Source organism: Bos mutus, chromosome 4 (assembly GCF_027580195.1).
Source record: "Bos mutus isolate GX-2022 chromosome 4, NWIPB_WYAK_1.1, whole genome shotgun sequence".
Taxonomy (NCBI): Eukaryota; Metazoa; Chordata; class Mammalia; order Artiodactyla; family Bovidae; genus Bos; species Bos mutus.
Genome location: NC_091620.1, coordinates 17,736,116 through 17,763,815, shown reverse-complemented (window position 1 = coordinate 17,763,815; position 27,700 = coordinate 17,736,116). Strand labels below are relative to the sequence as shown.

General features: G+C 50.4%; 1 protein-coding gene across 1 annotated transcript; it reads left to right on the top strand.

The window, feature by feature from the left end:
- Positions 1–360: 360 nt before the first annotated feature.
- On the top strand, positions 361–27,700 carry ZNF777 (zinc finger protein 777). Its single transcript, XM_070369096.1, is given in 7 exon segments — positions 361–605; positions 5,144–5,711; positions 5,714–6,003; positions 7,254–7,380; positions 9,359–9,472; positions 23,075–23,326; positions 26,192–27,700. Coding segments are annotated over 7 exon segments (2,628 nt in total). The 5' UTR covers positions 361–488; the 3' UTR covers positions 27,352–27,700.

The following is a 27,700-nucleotide window of genomic DNA, read 5'->3' as shown; positions in this document are numbered from 1 at the left end:
GCCTCCGACGAGCCTCGGAGTGTTTCTCTTTAAACGGCCTGAGAGGGACATGCCTCCCAGGATGCAGTTTGTATCAACATGGCAGCTGCTGTGCAGCTCCCCTGCTGAAGAGGCGCCGGGACGGCAGCGCAGCTCGCAGCCCGGGGCCGGGGCCGGAGCCGGGGGGTCGCAGTCGCGGCCGCTGAGGGGCCGCGCGCGCGCGGGCCGGTGCTGAGGGCCGGGGCCCAGCTCGCGGCCGGGGCGCAGCCCGCCGGGGCCACCCGCACCGCCGCGCGCCCCGCTCCGACGCCGCTGCCGGGCTCGGCCGCTCCGTCCCCGCCCGCCCCGAGCAGGCCGGGCCCGACGGCCGCGAGAGCCCGGGCGGGGAAGGCCGGGTCGGGCAGGCGCCGCCTGCGGAGAGGCCGGGGGGTGGGGTGGGGGGGTCCGGCCTGCGTGGGGCCGCGCGGCGGCGGCGGCGACTCCGGCTCCGGGCCGGACAGCGCAGGGCCATGGCCGAGGCGGCCCCGGCTCCGGCGAGGGCGGCCCGCGCTCGCACGGACGCGCGGACTCGGGGCCCTGGGGACGGCCTGCGTGTCCCGGGCTCGGCGGCCCGGCCTGGGGTCTCGGTAAGGGACGGAAGCGCCGCGACGTGGGGGCGGGGGACCCGGAGGGCTCGCGCACCCCTGCTCGGGAAGGCGGGGGGCTAGGGGGGTGGCTGCGGGCGTGGAGCCGGGCCGGGGAGCCGGCGGCCGTCCGGGCGCGCCTGCGGGGACGCCCGGGGCCTGGCACGCACGCGGGCCCGGAGGCGGGCGCCGAGGCGGCGCGCCTCGTTCCCTGCGGAGCCGGCGCCGCGTCCGTCGGGGTTGCCGCCGCACGTTTTCCGCAGAGCTCGGCCCCGCCGAGCCTCCCGCGGCCGGAGCGCGGCGCTGACGCGGCTCTCCCCATTTCGCAGAGCGGAGACACTGAGGCACGGACTTCTGGCGGCGACCGGCCCTGCCTGCCCCCAAGGTCACGTAGCGAGTCATCCGTGGCTCGGCGCCCGCGTCCGCAGAAATACCTGCCTCCGGGCCGCCGCGGGCCTGGACGGGGAGGGGGGCGGCCCTGGCGGCGGCCTCCTCTGGGGCGGGGGCCTGGGCCGGCGCGCTGGGGCCGCGGCCCGTCGGGGTCGTGGGGAGGTGATGGCCGGGTGGGAGGCCGGGCAGCGCCCACCCGAGCGTCTCCGGCGTGGGGAGCAGGTGACCCTCGGGCTCGGGCGCCTCGGCCTCCAGCCTCCCTGCGTCCGGAGGCTCGGTCGAACTCTGGGTGTCCGGACGGTTGGGGTCTGGGGAAGCGAGCTACGAAGGGTTTGGGGGTTGGTGTGCCCCTATCAGGGGCCGTTCTTAAAAATCAGTCTCCAGAGCTCCCCGCAGACCTGCTCTTTAAAATGCAGTAGTCGTGCTGGGAGGAGGATTGCTGCATGGGAGGCAGAGCCCGGAGCCTCAGTTTCCTGTTGGGTACAGGAAGGGGTCGGGATATAGGGCTTTTCTGAAGAGCCTCAGGTCTTAAAATAATAATAATGATAACAATAAAAGCAACACTATGAAAAATAAAACAAAATGGTTGTTAAGTGCCTAGGTCTCCAGGACCCTTGAATAGTATATAATTCTGGGTGAACCACATTGGGTAATAGGAGACAATGGCATGGCTTTATAAGTCAAGATAGGTATGATGAATTTTTCTGCTAATGAATGAATCCTGGAGACCCCATCCGTTTAGGATACATGGGGGGAGGTGGGGGTGGGGTTAAATCCTATGAAATAAGAACCAGAGGAATTCTCTCCCTGTCCCTAACAGTTTGAAAATGTAAGCTTATTAATCTTACATATCATATTTACAAGCTCCATTTCTCCCTTTGGCCATTTCTTTTTGCTTAGCGTAATATCAAGCCATAGGTTTACTGGGACTGATGAAAATAGAGCCAGGGGCTTTTATTTGGGGGCAGTGGAAGGGATGCGCTTCTGTGGCCCCTCATGGCTCTACAGTGCTCAGAATCCGGAAATGGATAGAGACACTCTAATAATAGAGAGCAAATAACTGGTATTTTCCTTTGAGCTCTGATTAGACTACTTAGTAAAGATGCCTTGCTCTAATGGCTTTATATACTGTCCTGAAGCTTTTCTTCATTGTTTCCAGTTAAACCCCTGGATCACGCCTGAGAGACTCACTTGGCCCCTGGGGATTTTCCCTTCTTCCTACCATGTAGGCAAATACCCTAAACCCCCGTGAGGACAGGGCCATACCTGTACCTATTGTGTTGTGTTAGGCTGGTCACTTTCCCTGTGTCTGAGACTCCTATCTAGTCACTCCCTCGCCTGTGAAGAGTTGAGAGGTGGCTTAGTTGTTGATGAGCCTTCGGGTTCAGGGGTATGTGATGCCCTTGAGAGTGCTTGCTGAATTTTGGGTGTGTGCTCATGTGTGTTTTTGAGGGGGAGAATCCATAGTTTACACGAGCTTTTTGAAGGGGTCCCTGACCCCACCATTAAATCGGAATGTCCGTGGGCAGGGCCTTCCCACAGGTCTTTGTTTAATCTCCAAGCCTTTGAATTTTAGAGGTAAAAAGAATTCAGAACACACACTGACCAGCTGTCTCAGTTGGTACGTGAGGCCCAGAGGCGACCTACAGCTTAGGCTGAAACTCAGACTTCGGAGCCAGACGGCTGTGTGACCTTGCGCCAGTTCCTTAGCCTCTCCAAACCTCCGTGCCTTCCTGTGCTAAGTCTGGATAAGAATTCTAATTGTCCCTGTTTATAGGGTTTTGTCAGAGAAGGCAATGGCACCCCACTCCAGTACTCTTGCCTGGAAAATCCCATGGATGGAGGAGCCTGGTAGGCTGCAGTCCATGGGGTCACCAAGAGTCAGACACGACTGAGCGACTTCACTTTCACTTTTCACTTTCATGCGTTGGAGAAGGAAATGGCAACCCACTCCAGTGTTCTTGCCTGGAGAATCCCAGGGACGGGGGAGCCTGGTGGGCTGCCGTCTGTGGGGTTGCACAGAGTCGGACACAACTGAAGTGACTTAGCGGCTTAGCAGCAACATAGGGTTTTGTGAAGAGTAAATTAGATAAACCCTGTAAAACACAGTTCATGGCACATAATAAAGGCCAAATAATTGTCAGCTTTTACCTGACTAATTAGCCCTCACATCTGGTTCCCTGCGAAGCTGTTGGATTGTACTACCTCAGAAACCTTTTACCTGAACAAGGTCTTAAATCTTCAGTCCTTGTCTTAAAAGCCTGATGCTGTCTCAGTTACGCTACACATGAATGAATGAATGAACAAATGAAAGAAAGCATTAGAAGGTATAAATAAGTTTAGATTAATCATCTTTGATGATTCAAAGAACTTCATTATTAACTCTGTATTTTTCCTACTTTATACTATACGGTCCATGGAATTCTCCAGGCCAGAACACTGGAGTCGGTAGCCTTTCCATTCTCCAGGGGATATTCCCAACCCAGGGATCGAACCCAGGTCTCCCATTTTGTGGGCAGATTCTTTACCAGCTGAGCTGCAAGGGAAGCCCAAGAATACAGTAGTGGGTAGCCTATCCCTTCTCCAGGGTATCTGCCCAACCCAGGAATCAACCCGGGGTCTCCTGCATTGCAGGCAGATTCTTTACCAACTGAGCTCATTATTATTAACTCTAGTAACATTTTGTAACCCTGTCATTTATACTTTTCATTCAGCAGACATGTGTTGAGCACATACTGTGTTTCAGACTGGACACCAGGGATATGCTAATTTTCAAATGAAGAAAAAAGGAATTTCAGTTACTTTAAAGATAACTTCTATCTGGCACATAATAACTGGCCTTTCAGCAGTTCACTGAAAGAAGAGTATGCTTGACAAACATAGATAAAGAAGAAATTCTTTTCAGTTCCAATAAACATATTGATTGTCTGGATAGATAGAAACAGCGCTGATCACTCAGAAGACCTTGGTTTCACCTCCATGATGATACAAGCTTTCCTTGAACATGGCCATAGCAAGTCAGGGAATGGGGAGAGTGTGAATAATTGAAACCCCCTTCAAGTAATTGAAGGAGTCGGTCTTTATTTTGGCTCCAGTCCCCACCAACCATGACACAGGTCACAGAACTGACTGACTTCAGCTCTGTTTCCCATCCTGCCAGGCCTCTGTTTTTCCCCCTTCCCACCTCATGAACCATGGGGAGGACCCCGACAAGCAGGGTCTACCTACCGCTGGGGACCCTCTGCCAGGGAACTTTGGCTCTGAATTGCCATGCCCACACCTGTGTCAGTGTTTGTCTTCTCTGCATGTCACAGGAGCCAGCCCGGGTGCCCAGTAGCCCATTCAGCCTCTCCAGCAGGGGCTGTGTCCACAGTGTTTCAAAGGCAAACCTATACTGTATCAACTCTGAAAAATGTTATTAAGTCAACAATTCAGCTTTTATCAAAAGGTCTGGGAAGCTTAAGATAATTGTGTGTCCTTACCGTTGGACAAAACAAGGGAAAGAACATGGGTGCCATGACTGCCTGATGATACAAATAGAAGTGGGGGGGGCTGGGTGTCGGGTTCACCTTGGAAGTAAGTTCCTTCGTAGAACCAGCCCCACCTTGCTGGCAGTTTTCAGCTAGCCTGGCATTGACAAGATTCTGCTCTACTGCTTTTCAGAGCTTTACTCTATATTTAGTGCTCATTGCTTGAAGAACTCAGTGAGGTAGCAGGTGGGTGAGATATTATGACCCTGTCTATTGGCTGAGGACTCTGAGAACAGATAAGTCGAATAGCCGGGCCAGGGGGACCCAGACAGCGTTGGTATAAATGGGGCCGAAAACCGAGTGTTCCAGTTCAAGGCCAGTATCCTTTCTCCTCTCCCACACCTCTACTCGCGAGATGACTCCTGTGAAGTGTATGTTGTGGAAAGGAGACGGCTCTATGGAAGCAGAGGTGGTGTTACCATCTTTTATCTGTTGTTAATGTAGTTGTATCATCCACACGTAGATCAGCGTGAGGGTCTCAAGAAGAGACTCCTGTCCATGGAGCGTATCGTATTGTTACAAAGCCTGAAGCCCCTTTAATGTGGGTGTTTATCTTCGGAATTCTTTTGCCTGCTGGAGACTCTTGGCCTTCAACACTGTTCTTTCTCTCCTTGAACACAGGTCCAGCAGTTGGACATGGAGACCCAACGCTCCTCCCCTCTGTCATTCCCCAACGTCCTGCAGGAAGAAACTCCACGTCAGGTCCCGGCCGGACTCCCTCGAGAAACTCTGTTCCAATCCCACGTGCTTCCCCCCAAAGAACTCCCTTCTTTGTCTCCCGCTGTCTCCCGGCAAGGCTGCCTACCCCAGACTCCTGGCGCCCCCAAGCAAGAGACTTCTGGCCGAATGCCGCCTGTGCTCCAGAAGGGACCCTCACTCCTGTATCCTGGCGCTCCCGAGCAAGAGACTCGGATCCAGGGCCCCCTGACTTCCCCAGAAGAGCCCCCATATCCGCCCCCTGCCGCTGCCGAACAAGAGATGTCCCTTCTCTCCCACTCCGCCCACCATCAAGAAGCCCCGCTCCACTCCCCCGAAGTTCCTGAGAGAGACCCCCTGACCCTCTCCCCCACCGTGCCCGAGACTGACATGGACCCCCTGCTCCAGAGCCCAGTTTCCCAAAAGGACACCCCCTTCCAGATCTCTGCTGCGGCCCAGAAGGACACCCCACTCCCAACGGCAGAGATCACCCGCTGGCCGTGTGGGCTGCCGTCCAAGCGGTGGAGAGGAAACTGGAGGCCCAAGCCATGCGGCTCCTGACCCTGGAGGGCAGGACCGGCACAAATGAGAAGAAAATAGCCGACTGCGAGAAGACAGCCGTGGAGTTCGCCAACCACCTGGAGAGCAAGTGGGTCGTGCTGGGGACCCTGCTGCAGGAATACGGGCTGCTGCAGAGGCGGCTGGAGAACATGGAGAACCTGCTGAAGAACAGAAACTTTTGGATCCTGCGGCTGCCCCCGGGCAGCAACGGGGAAGTTCCCAAGGTAACCTTATCCCAGCCAGGGCTTCCTAAGGAGTGACCGGGACTGGAATGGATTTTAGGAATTTAGTATCAAAGAAAGGGAAAGCCGTAGGTAAGAAGGAAAAGAATCTGATAATGTCTGGTCCCCAACTCCACTAAGAACAGGACACACCCATACCAAATGATTCCTCCTGTTGATGAAAAGCACAGGTTATAGATCAGAGGGATGTTCTAGTGACGGGAGCTGTCAGGGTAGAAGGAAGTTCATTCGTGACATCTGGGGATAAAAGGCGCATTGAAGGCCAAGTGGCTGAGCTGTGGACAAGTGTGGACCGGTGTGGTTTCCCGTGGGGGTGGAAGGAAGACTGTGAAATGTTACAGGGCCCTGTTGCTTGCAACATTTGTATCAGTTAACTTAAAGTCATGTTAATGCCAGTAAAAATGTGATTTTCAGAGATGTTCTAAAACACCAGAGGACAGTTAGGTTTTAATATTGTTTCCCAGAGGAGAGCACTTGAAAGTGGACTGGTTTTCTTTCTGTTTTTTGTTTTTTATACTACTGCCTCTCTGCGCAGCCTCAAGGCAGGGCCGGGGTGGGGACAGGGGACGATGCATGGACCTTGTTGTCTAGGCCAGCGCTTTGCAGTCGTGTTGTGTATATGAATCACCTGGAAGTGTGTGTCTTAGTCGCTCAGTCATGTCCAGCTCTTTACCACCCCAAGGACTGTGGCCTCCCGGGCCTCCTCTGTCTGGGATTCTCCAGACAAGAATACTGGAGTGGGTTGCCATTCCCTTCAGGGGATCTTCCCGAGCCAGGGATTGAACCCAGGTCTCCTGCATTGCAGGCAGATTCTTTACCATCTGAGCCACCAGGGTAAGTGGCTGAGTCACCTGGGGATCTTACTAAATGCCGAGTCTGAATCAGAGGGTCTGGAGTAAAGCCCGAGAGTCTGCATTTCCAGCATGTTCTCCGGTGGTGCCACTGCTGGTCTGCAGACCACGCTTTACAGCAGCAGGGATTATCCTGTTAGAGGAGAAGGGGACCAGACAGCCCGGGGCCCTGACTGTCTCGGGCCAGGACAGTGGCTGAAGCCTTCTGATTTCTAGAGAGGTCCCTGGTGAAAACTCATAGCTGGGCCTTTTCTGCTTCAGGCCTGAGAGTTTTTACCCAAGCCTAGGGGGCCAGAGCTGTTCTCGGCTTTGGGATCCGGCAGCCCCAGGCCCAGTGACGCCTTCCAGTGGGTCCACACTGAGCCTATTGTGTGGTTTCAGGTCCCTGTGACATTCGACGACGTGGCCGTCCATTTCTCGGAGCAGGAGTGGGGGAACCTGTCCGAGTGGCAGAAGGAGCTGTACAAGAATGTGATGCGCGGCAACTACGAGTCTCTGGTTTCCATGGGTAAGAAGACGGCTGTCTGCCCACGGCTTCCTGCCGGCCTGCTGGGGGCTCGTTAGGAACCTCTGGGGCCTCTGAATGCCCAGAAATCATTTTCAAGAGCCCAATAAAAAAGAACAGGCACCCATATACCCACATACACCAGTGCAGCATAGATCAGCACAGTTTGTAAACAGAGAAACCACTCTATGGAGAAGCCACAGGAGTCGGGGGACAAACTTGGACATCAGTGGTGTTTATATATATATATATAAACCTTAAAATTAGTTTGTCCAGGAGACCCTTACTGAACAAAGTGTGAGACGCCTTGTGAGAACGGCACTTAAACAGCACACCTTTCCCGTGCGGGAGTTAGAACAGGTATCAGCCATGAATACTGCCATTGATTGAGATCTCTTGTCCCCCTTGTGCAGAGATGAGGTGTGACCCCGGGGATTAAAGGAACATCCTAGGTCCCCACCGAGAGGTCACAATTTCACCGAGATCTCTCCTCCCCCCAAATCTGTATATTCTTGTTATCTTTGTTAATAGGAGTATTTGAGGATGAAGACTTAGGAAGATAAGCTTTAGTATTGTATGTATCCTTTTCTCTGATGTGGGGAACTCTTTGGACACACACCCACACCCACACACACACGCGCACACACACAAAATTAGAAAAACATTAAATATGCTGTTGCATAGAGAATTTGATCCTTGCTGGAACTGTTACTTTTATCCATCTATACTTCTCCATGGGGTACCTTTTTTTTCCCCCACTTTTCTTTTTAAAGTACATACATAATTGTGTGAATGCAACAATTTAGGTTTGTATAATAACGAGCAGCCGCCACCCTCTAGTCAGTGCTGCTCCCCCGAGGGAACCACCGTGGACCCTGGGGCCTATACTGTTTCCCATCATTTTGTGCGCTCGTGCAAGTGTGGTTTGTGGTTTGCACAAATGGGATCCCTCACTTATTTTACCAACGGTAGCCAGAGACAGCTCCTGTGTCAGCCCACAGGCCCGCTTGAAGGGCAGTGCAGTGTTCCTGGTGAACCGTTGTGCTGTCGATATTGAACTATTGATGAGCGGCAGCCCTGCTGCAGAGGGCTGCAGTCAGGATTTCTCTGTGTTTGTGCACTTCCGCGAGTGTTTCAACAGGATGGAATCAGGGAGGTGGGCTTGCCAAGGAAAGAGGTGCTCGTGTACAGTGTCACAGGCGCTTCCATGGGCCGTCCCCAGGGCTGTGTGTGTGTGTTTGCCTAGCAGTGTGACAGCGCCATCTCCACACCCTTACCCCAGCCGCGGTTCTCCTGTTGTAAAGATTTGTCTTTTCTGGTGGACAAAAAATGATACTGACTTGTATCGGTATGGGAACTTGTGCGTTTTTTTATGTGTTTATGAATTACCTATTCGTACCTTTGATATTTTTATTTCAGTAACCATAGAGGCTATATATATATATATATATAATTGTGGATGTTAACCCTTGGCCTTATATTTTACAAATGTATGTGACATACTGTTTTCTTCAAGTTTCATAATCTTTTGACTTTATTTCCAAAGAACTTGAAACTTTTTGTAATGTAAAAAAACCTGTCAGTGTTTTGTTTCGTGACCTCTAGATTTTATTAAGGTTAGTTTTTTCATTTATAAAATGTTAAGTATCTTCTGCCTTTGTCATGAAAGTCCGAGCAGGCATTGGCCACCTGTGAGCCACAGATGACCGAGGGCTGGTTTCCATCAGTCGGCAAGTGTGGCCCATTGCTGGTCCCGCCGGGAGGACCTGAGATGGGTTCAGCACACACACACACGTGTGTGCACATGTGCACACTCAGCATGCCCTGAGGAGAAGGGCTGGAAACTTGGCCCTTCGGTTTGCAGCACTGCGGCCTCAAGTAGGGCAGCTGCTCCTGGTGTCACATGCACACAGGGGACAGTTTTGTAGCATTCAGTGCGACATCACCCCATAGAACATCTTCTTTTCTTCCTCCTGCCCAGACTATGCAATTTCCAAACCAGACCTCATGTCACAGATGGAACGAGGGGAGAGGCCGGCCATGCAGGAGCAGGAGGACTCTGAGGAGGGCGAGGCGCCTGCCGATCCCAGTGCCGGTGAGTGGCTGCAGGCGATCGTGGCCTTGGCGCCCGGGAGGCCCCACGTGGGGTGTGTGGCCCACAGGAGACCCCAGCGGGCTATGTCAGCAGGCCAGTGCAGGAGGGCGGCCCAGAGGCCCTGGGGCCTCCAGGTCACCAGCAGCCCTGGTGGCGGAACTAGAAAAACACCGTGGTCTCGGGGAGCTTTTGACCTGACCGAGCGTCACCTCACTCTCTGTTGGAAACAAAACCAGAACTGACAGAAAGGCGTTCCCTTGTCAGGATGCTGACGCTGGTGCAGCCTCGAGCTCCCCAGAGAAGGGCCACGTCCCTGGGCCTGCGGCCGGTGAGTGGAGGGACTTGACCTGAACGTCCTCCAGTGTGCGGGCGGGGTCCAGACGAGGTGGCGAGGTGGCGGTGGCAGGGAGGTGCAGGCAGGACCGCCGTGGGCTCGGGAGCAGACCCAGTGTCAGGCTGCCTGCCCCTGAGCCCCGGCCTTGCTGCGTCCTCGCTGTGTGGTTTTAGTTGCTGAGCCTTCTGGAGGTCTGCTTTCTCATCTGTGAAACAGGAGGGGTACTGAGAGCCAGGGCCCGGTGTGCTGACCCGGAGGGGCCAGCAGCCTGGGACACCAGGCACTGTCTGTCCGCATGGGGAGCGGTTCCTTACACAGAGGTCACTCAGAAGCCCCCACACTGGCACCGCGGTGTTCTCGGGGTACAGGTGGTTTCAGAGCCCCTTCTTCGGCATTGCTCTTGGGCTTGCGTCACTCACCTGAAGGTCTTCTGTGGGGGCAGTCCTTGTCTTTTGTAGCTAAATGTCATTGGTGATCCTGTCTTTTGCAAAAGGAGGATAATCTGGCTGAAGAGCCCACTGGGGTCAAAAGCCGGGTCTTGTATGAAGGAATGTCACTGGCTCTGGGACCAGGAGGAGGTGGCCACGTGGAGTAAGAGCGGAAGTAACTTCAGGAAGAGGTGGGACCCTAAGGAAAAATAAATGCTGGCATGTTTCAGAGAAACCCTAAAGCATCGATACTTTCTAGAGATTTGCCTAGAGATTTAAATGGAGGGAAGGGGCTGGTCCTGAGTTCATTCTGGCAGGCAGAAAGATGGATTTAAAAGTAGATGAGGTGAGAGAGGGGTTTGGGGACAAGATGTGACATTTGTTTGGAGGAAAATAAGTCTGGATGTCAAAAGATTGATTGGCCACATCCAAAACCAGTATCACTGCGAATGGAGAGATGCAAAAGAGGAGAAATCAGAAAGAGGACTTGGGAGGCAGAAAACGAGAGGGGAGAGGTGGTCTGTGGTAAAGATCCTAGAACCCCGCTGATGTCTCCGTGGGGTTTTGTAGTCCAGGTTCTGCCTTTCTAGCATCTTCTTAGAAGAGCTTGGACGGGAACATGGACCCTGTCCGCGGTCAGCCTGTTCACACCCTCATCACAGGTGGGCCTCCCACTGAGTGGGGCCAGAATCAAGAGCAAATAACTAACCTCAACCGGCTCCGCCCCAGGCGGGGTTGGTTCTGGCACAAGTGCGTCTGAGCCGGAGCGTCTGTGGGCAGGGGTGGCCTCACAGAGGCTGCCTTGTGTGGCTGGAATGTGCCATTTGTTCCACTAACCGTCTTCAGCCACCAGGAGCCTGACTGGAGCAGAGGACAGGAGCGGAACGGGAAGCACTGCCCACAGGGCACCCCTGTGTGTGGGGCCCTGGCCTCGGGGCCTCAGGCTTGTCCTATGAGTTCAGTTATCAGAACCCCAAACACGCCAGCGGTCACCTCTTATTTGCGTGTCCTCTCCCTCGGAAGGGCGGCCACAAGGCCAGCCCAGGGCCAGACCTGAAAGTGTGATACCAAGGGGGAAACAGCTAGAAGACAGAACTGTCATGGTTCTAAATACACCGAACATCACCATTCTATGAATTGGTTGAGTAAATGCAGTCCATAAGCTGTCATTTATGGTTCCGATTCCTAACGGCAAGGAGGCCTGAAGGTGACTCAGATATTGGCCCTGCTCAAGTTCCCCGGAGCCGGGGCTCCTGTTCACAGCCCTGTAAGGGTGAATGGGGACTGGGGGAGCCAGAGACCACTGTCACCTGGCAGATTAGTAGAGTGAAGCAAACACACCAGAAGCCATGGCTGAAATCCAGATTCTCATATATTGTATGTAGCTTCAGCCTTTTTACAAAGCAATTTGATATTTTTTGGACTTAAAATATGTTTTAAATATTTAAAATATTCATTTACTTAACCTGATAATTTCCTTTCTGAGAGTCTGTAGCCTAGAAAAAATCCCAAAATATGGATTAAGGTATACAAATATCAGGGGACTTCCATGGCGGTCCAGTGGTTAAGACTTTGCCTTCCGATGCAGGGAGTGTGGGTTTGATTCCTAGTTGGGGAGCTAAGGGAGAAGGCAGTGGCACCCCACTCCAGTACTCTTGCCTGGAAAATCCCATGGGCAGAGGAGCCTGGTAGGCTGCAGTCCATGGGGTCGCACAGAGTCGGACACAACTGAAGTGACTTAGCAGTAGCAGTGGTGAGCTAAGATTCCCACACGCCTCACAGCCAAAAAACGAGGACCTAAAAGAGAAGCAGTATTGTAACAAATTCAATGAAGACTTTTAATATAGTCCACGTCAAAAAAATCTTTTAAAAATAAGGATGAAAAAATACTATATTACACCACGATAGACGGTCATGCAGCCACTGAAACACATGTGAAGCATTTTTGCACCGTATTTTCACTTGTCTATTATTTAGTTCATCCAATACTTTTTGTACCCTGTACTATGTCCAGAGAATGGTGTTAACAACCTAAACGCCCCATGTATAGAAAAATACAGTCGGCCACTATGGCAGTGCCATGCAGACAGGCTCCAGGGCTCTGGGACATACACTGGAGAAGGCCTTATTGAGCCCGGGTGGTTGGCAGAAGCCTCGGAGGAGGTGGGATTTTTAGTGGAAACACAAGTGGGAGTTCCTGGAGGAGAACTCCTCATGCAGAAGGAGGACCGGAAGCCAGGAGGCTCTCTCCGTAGGCCGGGTAGGACCTTGCCTAAGCCAGGGACAGATGTGGATGTCCATGAAGTGTGGCTGGTGGATGTTGAGTACAAGGACAGGGAGTCTTGAGGATGACTCCCAGGCCATGACACGAGTGAGGGGGTAGGACAGTGGGAGGCTCCGACTCGGAGGAAAGACAACACGTTAAGCGTGAGACCTCAGGACACGTCCAGGAGCTGGTACTGAGTGATGGAGACCTGAGCTCCCAGCAGAGACCTGAGCTAGAGATGGACCTGGGGCCTCAATCGTGTGGACAGGGTCATCTTTCCCAGCCTGGATGGGGGAAGAGCAGGAGCACAGGATGTGCCCCCAGAGTCCTGACTTTCAGAGCAGATTTGTAATATAGTGGGCCAGGTGGGGCCCAGGTGTTAGTATTTTTTAAAAAGCTTCCAAGGTGATTCTCATGTGCAGCCCAAGGTGGAAAACCACTGTTGTAGGGTTTGGGAAAAGAAGAAGAAACCAGAGGAATCACAGGAAATAGGAGGAGTGGCCAGAAAGGTAGTAAGAAATTAGGATAGTGCGTCAACGTTCAAGAGAAGAATGTTTCCCTGGGGAGGGAGCAGGGTGAACAGTATTGATGCTGCATTGTGGTTTAGTAAGGCAAAGACTTTCTTCCTTACTTACTTACGGGCTTCCCTGATAGCTCAGTCAGTAAAGAATCTGCTGCCCACTCCAGTATTCCTGGGCTTCCCTTGTGCCTCAGCTGGTAAAGAATCCACCTGCAATGCAGGAGACCTGGGTTCGATCCCTGGGTTGGGAAGATCCCCTGGAGAAGGGAAAGGCTACCCACTCCAGTAATCTGGCCTAGAGACTTCCATGGACTGAATAGGCCATGGGGTTGCAAAGAGTCGGACATGACTGAGCGACTTTCACTTTCAAGGCAAAGACTGCCAAGCGTCCGCTGGATTTGCACATTAGCAGCATCAGTGGTCTTAGCAAGAGAAGCACTGGTGGTATGGCCAGGGTGGAGGCCTGTAGAGTGGGCTGAAGAGTGGACAGATGATGAGGAAGTGGAGGTTATCCAGTGTAGCTGTGAGTGCAGAGCAGAAACGCTGGCAGGGTGGGTGGGGTAAGGAGCCTTGTTTGCTTAAGATGAGGATTGCCCAAGCCTGTTTGAAGCCAGTTGATATGAAACATGGATATAGAAATGGGTAATGTAGGGAATTCCCTGGAAGTCCAGTGGTTAGGACTCTGTGCTTTCACTGCCGAGGGTTCAGGTTCGATCCCTGCTGGGTTAACCAAGATCCCAGCAGCCGGGCGGCATAGCCAAAAAAGAAGCAGATAATGTAAATGCAGTAGGAAGTCAACGACGTCCACAGAAGATAGGGGAAAAACTGGGTGGAAATATAAACCAAATCATATTTCACTATGCTTTCTAGCATTTTCTAAAGTGAGCATATATCACTTCTTATTCACTAAGAATAATTTTTAAAAAATGAAGAAAAACTCCAAGTTAAAGGTGGCAGATTGAACATGTGCTTACTCCCACCTCCCCCCCTCCTCCTAAAACAAGAGTGAAGGGACTTTTTAAAGGAATGGACGAGGAGACGGCAGCAGCTGAGTTTTGGAAGGCTAAGAGCAGATGGCTGAGCGGTCACTGATTTAGAAAGCTGAATCCAAAACTGGTGTCAAGGAAGCTGGGAGGAAACCCAATCTGCAGTCCACCCCAACCCTGCTCAAGACCCGGCAACTAGCACCACTGGACATACCAGGTAGCTTTGGAAATGGCGGTAAAGGTGAGGCTAAAAACAGAGCACTAGTCAAACATCTTAAGAGTCCATTAAACACTGCTGCTTCCCTCCACGGCCTCACCCAACCCTGCTGGGTGACCAAGGCTTATTCTCTGAAGACAGAAGCATCTCTGGACGTGGACACCAGGCACAAATGAGAAGATGGGTACCACGTTGAAAACAAGGGAATGAGTGAAGCTTACAGACAGATCTTGAAATCTCCAGCTTTTTTCCCTAACCTGACTCCTCAAATTATGCTCCCATCCAAGTTTAACCCTCAGGGCAGGGTACTGGGAAACTCTTATCTGGAGACTCTCAGGGCCAGCCCAAAAGATTTCCCAGTGAAATGACCTAGCCAAACCATCCTGCTGGGAAACCACGGCCTACCTGGATGCACCAGACTTGCAATTCACTTTTGAGTACTCAACTTTTAATATAAATGGATAACCGAGAACCAAACTTATTTTCTTGGGCTCCAAAATCATTGCAGATGGTGACTGCAGCCATGAAATTAAAAGATGCTTGCTCCTTGGAAGAAAAGCTGTGACCAACCTAGACAGCGTATTAAAAAGCAGAGACATTACCTTGCCACCAAAGATCTGTCTAGTCAAAGCTATGGTTTTTCCAGTAATCACTGAGAGTTGGACTATAAAGAAAGCGGAGCACTGAAGAACTGATGCTTTTCAACTGGGGTGTTGGAGAAGACTCTTGAGAGTCCCTTAGACTGCAAGGAGATCCAACCAGTCCATCCTAAAGGAAATCAGTCCTGAATATTCATTGGAAGTACTGATTCTGAACCTGAAACTCCAATACTTTGGCCACCTGATGGGAAGAGCCAATTCATTGGAAAAGACCCTGATGCTGGGAGAGATTGAAGGCCGGAGGAGAAGGGGATGACGCAGGATGAGATGGTTGGATGGCATCACCAACTCTACGGACATGAGTTTGAGCAAGCTCCGGGAGTTGGTGATGGACAAGGGAGCCTGGTTTGCTGCAGTCCATGGGGTGGCAAAGAGTCGGACTCAACTGAGTGATTGAATTGAACTGAACTGAGCAGTGTTTAATAAAATTGAGTATATGACCTGGGAAAATAGAACAAAACAACAGAAAAGAAAATAGAGAATAAGAAAATCAAAAGATGGAAGTTCACCATCCAGATAATAGAAAAATCAGAAAAAAAAGAATAGCAGATTTTCAGGGAGGAGAGAATTAGTGATGAAAGATCTCAGGGAAAACTCCCAGCACTTAAAGACATAACTCTCCAGGTTTAAGAGCCACCAACTGTCCAGAACAACGGGTAAAAATTGATGTCACCTTAAATACTTGAGCAAGGAATTGCAAAACAGCTGAGGACCCAGGAGATCTGATAAACTTCTGGGAGAAAATCCAGGTTCATACAAAGGAACAAGAATTAGAATGACTTTGGACATTTCAGCAGTATTGAAAACTACAAGCCAGCAGAGCAATGCCTTTAAAGTTCTTTACATTATAAAATTGGAAAGTATTTTCCAACATTCTTGAATTTGGTATCTAACTGGAATCATCTAATTAGATATGAGAATGAAATCAAGATAATGAGATGTTCAAGGTCTGCCACACTCCCTTCCTCAAGCTGGGGCACATACTTTGCCAAGTGAAGAAATAAACAAAGGAAGAGGTGTAAGGAGCTCCAACATAAGACAGGTGAAGGAATCCCTGGGGTGCACCAAAGGGGATCCCCAAAAGACATTGTGGATCTGGAGGCACAAGTCCAGACTGGGGCATAAATTTGAAGAAAAATTTTCAAGTCGGTAAACCTGAGAAATACCCATTATGCTTGGATATTTTGAGAGGAGGGTTTTAGGAAGGGTTGGGGGAGACTTTGGAGCCAACTGAGTGGTAATTAACAGTAGGTTAATCAAAAGAAGGAGCTTCATCAGTGGCTCAGTGGTAAGGAAGTGAAGTGAAGTGAAGTGAAGTCGCTCAGTCGTGTCCCACTCTTTGCGACCCCGTGGACTGCAGCCTGCCAGGCTCCTCTGTCCATGGGATTCTCCAGGCAAGAATACTCTGCCTGCAATGTAGGAGACTTGCAGGAGACTTGGGTTTGATCCCTGGGTCAGGAAGATCCCCTGGAGAAGGAAATGACAACTCACTCCAGTGTTCTTGCTTGGGAAATCCCACTGACAGAGGAACCTGGCGGGCTACAGTCCATGGAGTCACAAGAGCGACTAAACACCAATAAACAAAAGAAAACTACCTCCAGGGAAATCGAAAAGTGTTTACAAGCATAGAAAAGTATTTATAAGTGTGCTACATGATTGAATTTTAAATAGCACTTACATAATCCAATAACAAAAACACCCATTGTTAATCCAATCAGAATTACAAACTGGGAAGAATCAAAGATTTGGACAAGATGTGGATGGATGAAGAAGAGATGGTCCTCTCCAGCTCTAGGAAGTCAGTAGATGATGCTTAAAACTGAAAACTCAAGGAGTAGCAGTGTCATTATGTTACAGAGAGGTATAAAGGTGAATGACAAAAGAATCAGCTAGAAGGATGGGAAGTGACTGCCTCTGGGAGCAAGTTGAAGGATGGTGGGGAGCTTTTTAAAAGTGAGTTTTTAAGAACTCTTCAACCCTCTGACCTATGTGCATATATAAACTTTTTAAAGATGATTTTAAAAATTAATATACCAAAGTTTAAAAAATCTAACAGAAAGTGTACCCATGAGAAGGTTGGAAAGCCCGTGTCAGCCATCATTTCTGTGCTTTGAGCTGGTGGAGAAAGTTAACGTGTCAATGCTGGTTTTCACTTTCCAATGAAATTCTGAAGTTGCAGCAACATAATTCAAAAAGAAAAAAAGCTGGAAGAGTGAAAGTTTCCATAATTCTCTTTCAAGAGTCAACAGCTCGGGACTTCCTAGAGGTCCAGTGGTTAGGACTCCACAGTTTCACTGCGGAGGCCCCAGGTTCGATCCCTGGGTGGGGAACTAAGATCCCACAAGCTGCACAGCACAGCCCCCCAAAAAAGAGCAGCTTATTCCTTTCACTTTATGTGCATGTAGTCAAACACATATACACAGAGCCTTAATTATGTAATAAATGCTTTCTCATTGTTAAAAAAAATTTTTTTCAGACAGTATAGAAGTACATTGTTTAGCAACTTGCTTTTTCCAAAAATATATCTCGGACATCTTTATTTGAAAATTAGTAAATAATTAAATGTTTAACTGTCTCCCAGAATAACATTATACCCGCTTCATTAATAATTAAATGTGTTCACAACATTTAATACCTTTGAAAACAATTTGTAGCAGAGATTTTTCCCATCTCAGAAGAGTTCTTATGAAGAAATGTAGTTACAAGATGAAAAACCAATCACAAATTAAATATTTATCACCCAACAATGTCAAGGCAAATCTACAAATTTTTTTTCCAGAAAATTTACACCAAAAGGTTATAGTTGATTGCACATTATACTAAAGATTATAGTATTGTGCATATTCAATATCTTTGGTGTAACTGACCAGGTAGCTTCTGGAAGGAATCTTTGAAGTCCCAGAGGGTCTCGGAGTAACCAGTTCCTCAGCTCGACATTGTTTATAGAAAGGAAGGAAGAGGGGACGGGGGAGGGGGGAAAAACTGTGCTTTTTTTCCCCTAATCCTAGTGTGATTTCATTATTTATGTCTAAAGTTTTATTCATCCATAATTTATTTTGATGTGAGACATGTGAAGATTTTTTTTTTCTTCTTCTAGTCAGGAAGCCAGTTGTCTCCACTCCACTTACCTAATCCCTTTCCGATGGTTTGAAATGCTACCTTTGGTCATAAACTATGTTCCCACAATGTATTAGTCTTTGATTAATTTTTTCTAAATGGGAGAACAGATTACTGCTTATGAATGCAGTCTGGCTGTTGGTTGTCAGTACTGTTTCAAAAGTTGTTCAGTGCAGAGAGAACTTTTCAGTGGGAAACACTGGCTTCTCTGCTGCTCAGAAAGTAGGGGAGAGGCACAAAAATGTCTACCTGCTGCCCATTTCAAGGGGAAAAGAATTAGATGCCATAGAGGAGCAGACAACGGCTTGGGTTCACAGAGAATCACACTCACGATGGGCTGAGAGCAGCCTAGGATGTCTGGTGGAGTGCAGGTCTTAAAGGAGGACGTGAAAGAGGAGAGTGAAAAAGCTGGCTTAAAACTCAACATTCAAAAAACGAAGATCATGGCATCTGGTCCCCCACTTCATGGCTAATAGAAGGGGGAAAAGTGGAAGCAGTGACAGAGTTTGTTTTCTTGGGCTCCAAAATTATTGCGGGTGGTGACTGCAGCCATGAAATTAAGAGACGCTTGCTCCTTGGAAGAAAAGCTATGGCCAACCTAGACAGCATGTTAAAAAGCAGAGACATCACTCTGCCGACAAAGGTCCACATACTCAAAGCTATGGTTTTTCCGGCAGTCACGTACAGGTATGAGAATTGGACCATAAAGAAAGCTGAGCGCCGAACAATTGACGTTTTCGAATTGTGGTGCTGTAGAAGACAAGAGAGTCCCTTGGACAGCAAGGAGATCAAACCAGTCAATCTTAAAGGAAATCAACTCTGAATATTCATTGAAAGGAGTGATGCTGAAGCTGAAGCTCCAGAACTTTGGCCACCTGCTGTGTAGAACTGACTCACTGGAAAAGACCCTGATGCTGGGACAGATTGAGGGCAGGAAGAGAAGGGGATGACAGAGGACGAGATGGTTGGATGGCATCACTTAATGGACATGAGTTTGAGCAAACTCCAGGAGATAGTGGTGGACAGAGGAGCCTGGCATGCTGCAGTTCATGGTGTCGCAGAGTCGGACATGACTTAGCGACTGAACAACAAAGGGATGGGAAGGCATTGGTCTTCAGGCTGGAACACCCATGCCCGGGGGTACAAGTGGCTTTCCCAGAAGGCACAACACAGATGGCTTTGTGGGTCCCGTTTCCAAGTCTTCGTCCATCTGTTCTCCTTCATAAAACGCATCATCGAGGCCGCTGGACGCTTGCAGTCCCAGTAGTGCTGTTCCTTAGCTCCCGGGTCTCCCACTATTGAAAATAAAGAACAGGCACCTCCTGCCCATCTTGCCTTACTATGGAGTGTTTCTCTGAGGTATAAAACGCCCTTGGGGTCGTGAAACAAAGGCACAAGCCAGACTGTTGCAGGGATGGGGACCAGAAGTGCATGGCTCAGGGGCCTGGATGGCGAATTCATTTGGAAGTCAGATATTTGGAATACCTGGCTTTCAACAAAATTGAAAGAGAACCTAATTAAGTTGTCAGCTAATAGGTCATTAAAAACAGCTTTTGATGATATGTTAACCATGTGCTTTTGCAGCATTGTAATTCAGAAGTTCACAGAATAGAGGGATGATTCCATAACAAAGCTCCCGCCAGCCCATCTCCAGATCTATGCAAATGAGCTCTCCCAATGGTTATATTTATAAAAATGAAAAGTAGGAATAGAATTTATTCTGAACTCTGTCTCACTCAAGAGATAAGAATATTCACTCTCAGATAAGTGAACTAATTGGGGGAAAAGTCCCTATCCATCCTTGTAAGAGATTCACTTCCTCCAGGTTTTTGGTTTCCCATCTTGAATAATTATTTTTCATTCCACAATAGTAATAACTAAGGATGACTTAAACCAGGCAGAAAAGTAACTCTTAGAGCCCTGTGGTTATTAGAAATGAAAGCAAAATTAATCTTTCCATTTACATGCACATTTCTGTGGCAGAGTGGTAGATGAGGTGATCAGTAAAAGGCATCTGAGCACAAAAATATGTTCTATTAGGATAAAATTCTGTGGGTAAAGTGGGAATGGAAATAGAAGTCCAAGGTGAAAAGGAATGATATTAAAATTTCAAGTATCAAAGAAGAACTTGTTCATGTATTCTTTAAGTGAATAATGGTGGGTTTTAAATTGCCAGAGTTCTAAGATTCCATTGGCAACATTAAATGGCAATGGAAGGGTTTATTTTAAAATATCAATATTTACAATACTCCAGAAATTACATCTTTTGCAGCGATTGAAGCATTTTATGTATTTATTCAGGAAGGTGCAAATGAGTACCTGGTTTTAAAAAATTATCTTAGGGAGAAGGCAAGCAAAATATTTCCAGGAGTTTTTGAAGTCAGGGAAGGTATTTTTCTGATGCTGGAGCCACGGTTGTGATGTAGTAGAGAGCCCAGAGGAGGGACACAGGAGGCCAGGTGATGACGTCAAGCTGGAGCAGGAGGAAGCCAGGGTGTGAGTGTGGATGATTTATCTTTTTTGTAAGACAGAGAGTAGGATGAAGACATCTCTGGCAGCTCAGTTCGGAGGGAAAGCAGGTTCAGGCCGCGTGGAAGGCTGTCGGACTGTTGGCTATGCGGTGCACTCCCCATCGTTTGGGACTTAATAGGCGGCTGATCAGAGAGGAATTAAAGGATTGCCAGGCATCAGAAAGAACCCAGCGTTAGGCCATGTGCCATCAGTCGCTAGTATGATTAGCAGTCTGCTTTCTTGGTGATGTGATCCACTTCATTCGGGCGGGACAAGGGAACATGGCAAAGGACAGTGAGGAGCTTCGTCCACTGGGATCCTGGTCCCGTTTCTTTTAACACAGCACTTACACCTTGTAACACACCTTCTAGTGTATTGATTATGCTATTGCCTTGTGTGAGATGTAGGCAGGCAGGGAGCTCTGTTTTGTTGCCTCGTGTGTTCCACCGTTGGAACACACATGGCACGTCGTTGGTGCTCAGTCAATAGCTATGGGATAAATGTTCAAAGAATGTGTATGTTCACGCATTGTACATTTACAGTTTCCATAATTAACACAGTGATTTGAGGGGGTTTATGCTGGCATAGCTGTATCCATAAGCAAGAAAATAAAGTGGAGACCCCACACTACACACAAGATGAAAGCAAATTTCAGGTGGAATAAAGAGCTAAAGGTAAAAATTAAATTATAAGGACCTGGGAATAAAATCTGGGAGACCAGATGAACCACCTAGGGCCAGAGGAGACCTCCTGCTTAACTCTGGTAAAATAGAAAACCCACAAGCCATAAAAAGGAAAAGGGACATAACTGATGAGATGAAAACTTTAGGAAAGTTTTATGATAAAAGGTAACACAAAGGCAAAGACAAATGATGAATTTGGGGGAAATATTGAAATGCCAGTAAGAAAAATGGGTTATCTTTAATACAGGAATCAAAGGTCTCTGACCAATTGACAGAACACAGTTCACACAGAATCCACTCTCAAAGACCAAGAAATGACACTCACATTATCCTCATCAGGGAAGTAGAACTACTAAAGTATCAGTAAGTTATCACTTTATACCCATCTGACCGAGGAAAATTAAAAAGAGCAGTGATGTCTTTTGCTGGCGGGGACGTGGGGAAAGTGCTGGGAGAGATGTGAATTGTCACAGCCCTGTGGATAAGCAGGCTGATGACATCTGTCAGAATCGAAAATATTTTTAATTTTTGACCCTGAAGTCCCACTCCCGCCACTCTCCTAAAAATAAAAGCACTCCTTTTGGTTAGAGATATAAATAAACACATGTTTATGGCAGTACTGTTCACCAGGGCAAAAGCCTAGGAGCAAAAAGTGAATGTTGTCAATAAGGAAATGATTGAACACATTGCTATATGATCCTCACTGTGGAATATTCTCAGCTTTTAAAAGGATGCATTAGCGTACAGAAATTGCCGTGAAGGGATTTCTACAGTATATTTGAGTGAGAAAAGGAACATAGAGCATTATGTATAAGGCAGTTTTATTTTTTGCAACCAATGGCTAGAAAAGAAACATGACTATAAACATGCTGTGATAAATCATCCATAAGCACAGAGGAAAAGTGTGAGGTCCATTACGGGAGTGACCTGAGACGCTTGTACTTGTCAAGTGAGGAGCGAGGGGAAGGGGCGGCAAATTAAAAGGGGAAAAATACTGCACTGAAAACCAGAAATGTGTGCTATAATCCCATTTATGTAAAGCGATGCCTGTGTGTAACAACATTTGAAATTAGCCTACAACAGACATACAAGTAGATTAAAAAAAAAAATGTCAGGGCCATGTGTGTAATCGGATGCTATTTAACTAAAAACAACCCCGCAGCCCCCTCTTGTGCCTATAAATGGAGGCTGGGAGAGGGGACTGGGGCAGGGCCGGGGGTGGGGGTGGGGGCCTCTGGTCTGTCGGTATAGGACACCTGGCCAGGACTTGAAGGGGTGTGCAAATGACCAGATGACTGTTGTCATTGTTTAGTGATTAAGTCATGTCCGACTCTGAGACTCCATGGACTGCAGCCCGCCAGGCTCCTCTGTCCATGGGATTTCCCGGGCAAGAATACTGGCGTGGGTAGCCGTGTCCTCCTCCAGGGGATCTTCGCCACCCAGGGATCAAACCCAGATCTCCAGCATCGCAGCCAAATTCTTTATCACTAAGCCACCTGGGAAGCCCAACCACATGATTAGCCTTGTCTTTAACTTGGTTGAGGTGGAGAGAGAGAGTTGCTGTTGGCTTTGTTCTGGCCTAACCTGGGAAAAGGAATTGGGGTCTCTTTTTAAAAGAAACCATGACTATCTTATAAAATTACAGGGGGTCGTGGAAACAAACTGCCTCTATTTTAACTTGACTCCAGTTTATATTCAAGGCTACACGGTGTCCAGAGAATTTTAAGCCTACTCACCGCCAACTCGGGATATTTCTTCAGGGTCTCTAAAATAAGACTTTTTGAAAATATAAATTCCAGGGCTGCAAAAACCTGAGCAGGTGGAATGAACATGTTCTGGCATCTTTTGTCCTCTCCCGCCCCCACCCGCCCGCCTTCTCAGCTCACGATGGGATCGTGATTAAGATCGAGGTGCAGACCAACGACGAGGGCTCGGAGAGCCTGGAGACGCCGGAGCCCCTGATGGGCCAGGTAGAGGAGCATGGCTTCCAGGACTCGGAGCTGGGGGACCCGTGTGGCGAGCAGCCGGACCTGGACATGCAGGAGCCGGAAAACCCGCTGGAGGCATCCACGGAGGGCTCAGGCGAGTTCAGCGAGCTCAAGCAGATGCTGGTGCAGCAGAGGAACTGTGCAGGTGAGTGGGGGGAGCTGGTGTCGTCAGGCCTGCAGAGGGGGCAGGGTGGAGGGTCCTGGGGGAAGCCGAGGTCTCCTTCAGAGAGGTTGTGTGACACCGAGGGCTCAACAGTTGTGACCGAACCAAGCAGGGCCATAGGTCCAGGTCCCCTGCCCCCGGATTTAAAAGCATCCCCGGGCAAGGAAAGAGGGCGTTGCAGCCAAAGACCAGGTCAGATGAGGACCTCTGGGGATGGCAGAGATCATCTCTCCGGCCCCTCCCTCGGCAGGCCGAGAAGGTCACACACTGGTGGCAAGGCGAGAACTTCCGTCTCCTGATATGTCTGTCCTTGGTCATCCCTGTGTCACACTAGAAGCCTCAACTGGCTTGAAGATTTCCACCTTGGATCACACGTCTTTGCAAACGGCTGAGACCATGCTGTCTTTTTCTGGCGGAATCTAGGCTTCGTTTCTGTTTACTCTCAAAGCCTCGGGGTCACCAGGCTGCACACCCTTGCTCCCTGTGAGGACGTGTGCTCTCAGGAGCGCTGCCAGGACGGCTTCTGTGATGCTGACCCGTCCATGCAGGCCTGAGAAAAGCCCCGTGTGATCCTCATGGTGTATTTTTTAAATATCCTACTAGACTTAGCTACTAAGTCTACTTAGCTACTGTTTTACTTGGGAATTGTACAACTGTATGCAGAAATGAAATGAACCTGAACGTTTCTTGAATCATCATTAAGATTATACTAGACTTGTCAAAGTCTAGTATACTAGGAGTCATTAGCCATCGTATCAGTTAATATTTATACGGAGAAATAATTTAAATTTTTTTCACTTTATTTCCTTGCAGTTTGTCTTTTTGCACACAATAATAAATTATCATGGACATTATTCTTGGTCAAACGATGTGGATCTAACTATTTTTAAATAATTGCATGATAGTAGAGAAACCTTTTTAACATACCATGTTGTCCTTCATTAGAGAATAGCGAAAGACACAAGGCAAATTGTGAGGCTACCTTGCATTGATTGCCCTGTGAACATTCCCTTTAGTTTTATTAGTACCACTTAGTAATAGTCTAAGATTCTTTGTGGGATTTCAAGTCCTGAATTTTAGGGCCAACTGTTTCTTCTTATTTTGTTGAGAAAATACAACTTTGAAACCCAAGGAAAGTTCCAATATTCTAAGGCCCGTATTTCCCTTCTGCCTTTCATAACAACCCTATTTTCAGGATCAACACCGGGGCAATGAGTTGCCAACCTCTGAAGCTGCTTCCTCCTTCCTGATCTTTTAAGCATCATGTTCCAGGGATGTTCTGGGTCACTTCCTGCTGAGCGTCCTGACTGGACTGAGGCAGCATTGTCTTATAGCCGGGGAGGCCTGAGCTGGGACTCGGCACACCTGTGTTCTAATTTTAACACTGCCACTTACAGGGTGCAGAGGAGTAGCTGGAAGTGCTGTGGCCTAGCGGTCACTGACAGACTTACAAGACTTTGGCCAGCTCACGAACATTGCCAGCTTCAATTTCCCTGTCAGTTGAGGGGACAGACTAGCTGGTCCTTCAGTTGCAACTGCTGAAGAGGTCTCAGTTTATTTACTTTATTTGGAAACGTTACATGACGGCGGCAAGCTTGGGTGCCCCGTGTCTGTGAGACAGGGATCATTCTTGCTTGACGTCTCCTGTGATAGGATATTGGGAACAGGAGAGAGCGTAGGTGGAAAGTGTTCTGGAAAAGTTTAGTTGTTTGCTCCTGAGAATTCCACAAATGTCAGACTGTCACATCTTCCATCTCACAGGTGGACTCAAAAGTGAATGCCTTTCTCATGTCACACCAAGTTGGCCACTAAGAATAGAGCTCCCCAATTCAGTGTTTAGAGAGGGCCAGGTAAGAACAAGGCGCTTGAGAAAATTCACACAGATGCTGGCGGACTCTCCAACTTAGGTTCTCCAGGAACCCTGTAAAACAGACAACTTCTTAGGCTAGAGGGCAGAGCCCCAGGAGGAGGACATCACCGTTTGGGGTGTTCATGGAACACTTACCTCAGACCCCAGCCAGCTCCAGGGTCAGGACTGGTGGAGTCCGCCTGCAGTGAGCCATCCAGCCATGTAGGTGAGGTGCTACCTCAGGAGGCACCGCCACGCCTGCTGTGGGCTCAGGAGGGCTTGAGGGATACAGGTTGGGAAGGCCAAGGAAGGTTTTCTGGGGGAGACAGGATTGGGGCTGGGTGTAAAGCAATGGGCAGGATTTGGAGACCCCCACCCCCACCCCTCCTCAGAAGGGGGGATTTGATGGAGGAGAAATCTCCAGGTGAGTACCGGAAAGGAGGCCAACGAGGCTGAGCCGAGTTCAGGCAGAGGAGACCGCAGAGGGGGAGAGGTAGCCAACTTGATGAGTCAGGACCCTTGCGTGGTAAAACCCGACCCTCAAGTGGCCAAAATAAGACAGGAGTGTTGATGGGCTTGGAGCGTCGTGGGTCCTGAGGGTACCAACCTCTGGCTCCCTGGACCCAAGCGCCTCCAGGAGGGCTCCACGTGCGAGTACCTTCTTACCTGCGAGTCCCTGCCCGCTAGAGGTGCCAGGCGATGGGCACACATAGCGCCCACATCCCACCACAAGGATCCCGTCGTTCCCGCTTCCCCGCAGAAAATTCCAAAACAGGGCTCCGACCCGCCTGTTTGGGGCCTGGTCGGACCGGCCCGAATGGGCCCTTTCCTGAGCTAAGCCCCGCGGCTAGCCCAGGTTCCCTGGCGGGGAGCGAGCAGGCACGAAGGCTCGGGGCGGAGGTGTGGGCAAAGGGTCTGCCTCACCCAGGTCAGGGGCGCCAGGCAACACCTAACGACGTCTCGTCTCTCTCCCCCCCGTTCCCCGCCCCCTGGAGCAGAGGGGATCGTGATCAAGACCGAGGAGCAGGAGGAGGAGGAGGAAGACGAGGAGGACGATGAGCTGCCGCAGCACCTGCAGTCCCTCGGGCAGCTGTCCGGGAGGTACGAGACCGGCCTGTACCCGACGCCGCTGCCGGGGGAGCTGTCCCCCGAGGGCGAAGAGAGCCCCCCGCCGCTGCAGCTGGGGAACCCGGCAGTGAAGCGGCTGGCGCCCCCGTCGCACGGCGAGCGGCACCCGGGCGAGAACCGGGGCTCGGGCAGCCAGCAGCAGCGGAACCGGCGCGGCGAGCGGCCCTTCACGTGCATGGAGTGCGGGAAGAGCTTCCGGCTGAAGATCAACCTCATCATCCACCAGCGCAACCACATCAAGGAGGGCCCGTACGAGTGCGCCGAGTGCGAGGTCAGCTTCCGCCACAAGCAGCAGCTCACGCTGCACCAGCGCATCCACCGCGTCCGCGGCGGCTACGCGTCACCCGAGCGTGGCCCTGGCTTCACCCCCAAGCACGCGCTCAAGCCGCGCCCCAAGTCGCCCAGCTCTGGTGGTGGCAGCGGCGGTGGCCCCAAACCCTACAAGTGCCCCGAGTGTGACAGCAGCTTCAGCCACAAGTCCAGCCTCACTAAGCACCAGATCACGCACACGGGCGAGCGGCCCTACACGTGCCCCGAGTGCAAGAAGAGCTTCCGCCTGCACATCAGCCTGGTCATCCACCAGCGCGTGCACGCGGGCAAGCACGAGGTCTCCTTCATCTGCAGCCTGTGCGGCAAGAGCTTCAGCCGCCCCTCACACCTGCTGCGCCACCAGCGGACTCACACGGGCGAGCGGCCCTTCAAGTGCCCCGAGTGCGAGAAGAGCTTCAGCGAGAAGTCCAAGCTCACCAACCACTGCCGCGTGCACTCGCGTGAGCGGCCGCACGCCTGCCCCGAGTGCGGCAAGAGCTTCATCCGCAAGCACCACCTGCTGGAGCACCGGCGCATCCACACGGGCGAACGGCCCTACCACTGCGCCGAGTGCGGCAAGCGCTTCACGCAGAAGCACCACCTGCTGGAGCACCAGCGCGCGCACACGGGCGAGCGGCCCTACCCCTGCACGCACTGCGCCAAGTGCTTCCGCTACAAGCAGTCGCTCAAGTACCACCTGCGGACCCACACGGGCGAGTGAGCGCGGCCCGGCCCACCGCCCGGCCCAAGCCCAGCGGGCGGGCACGGGGCACCCCAGCCCCTTTGTCGTGAGCCCTCCCCCACCCCCTCTCCCTTCGTCCCTCCTCCCCCCCGTCCACCCCGACACAGGGTGGCCGCATCTCCCCCGGGAGACCCCAGTGGCGGGGGTGGCTAGCGCGGACCTGGGGAACCCCCTTTGGGCTGTTCATTTCCTTGACAATAAAATGGATGAAACCAATCAGCACGGGGGGCGTGATTTGGCCGCCGGCCACTCGGAGGGGCGGGGCGGGGCCACTTAGTTGGGGATAGAACTTTATAATGACATTTTGGATACTGTGGTTCTATTTGAT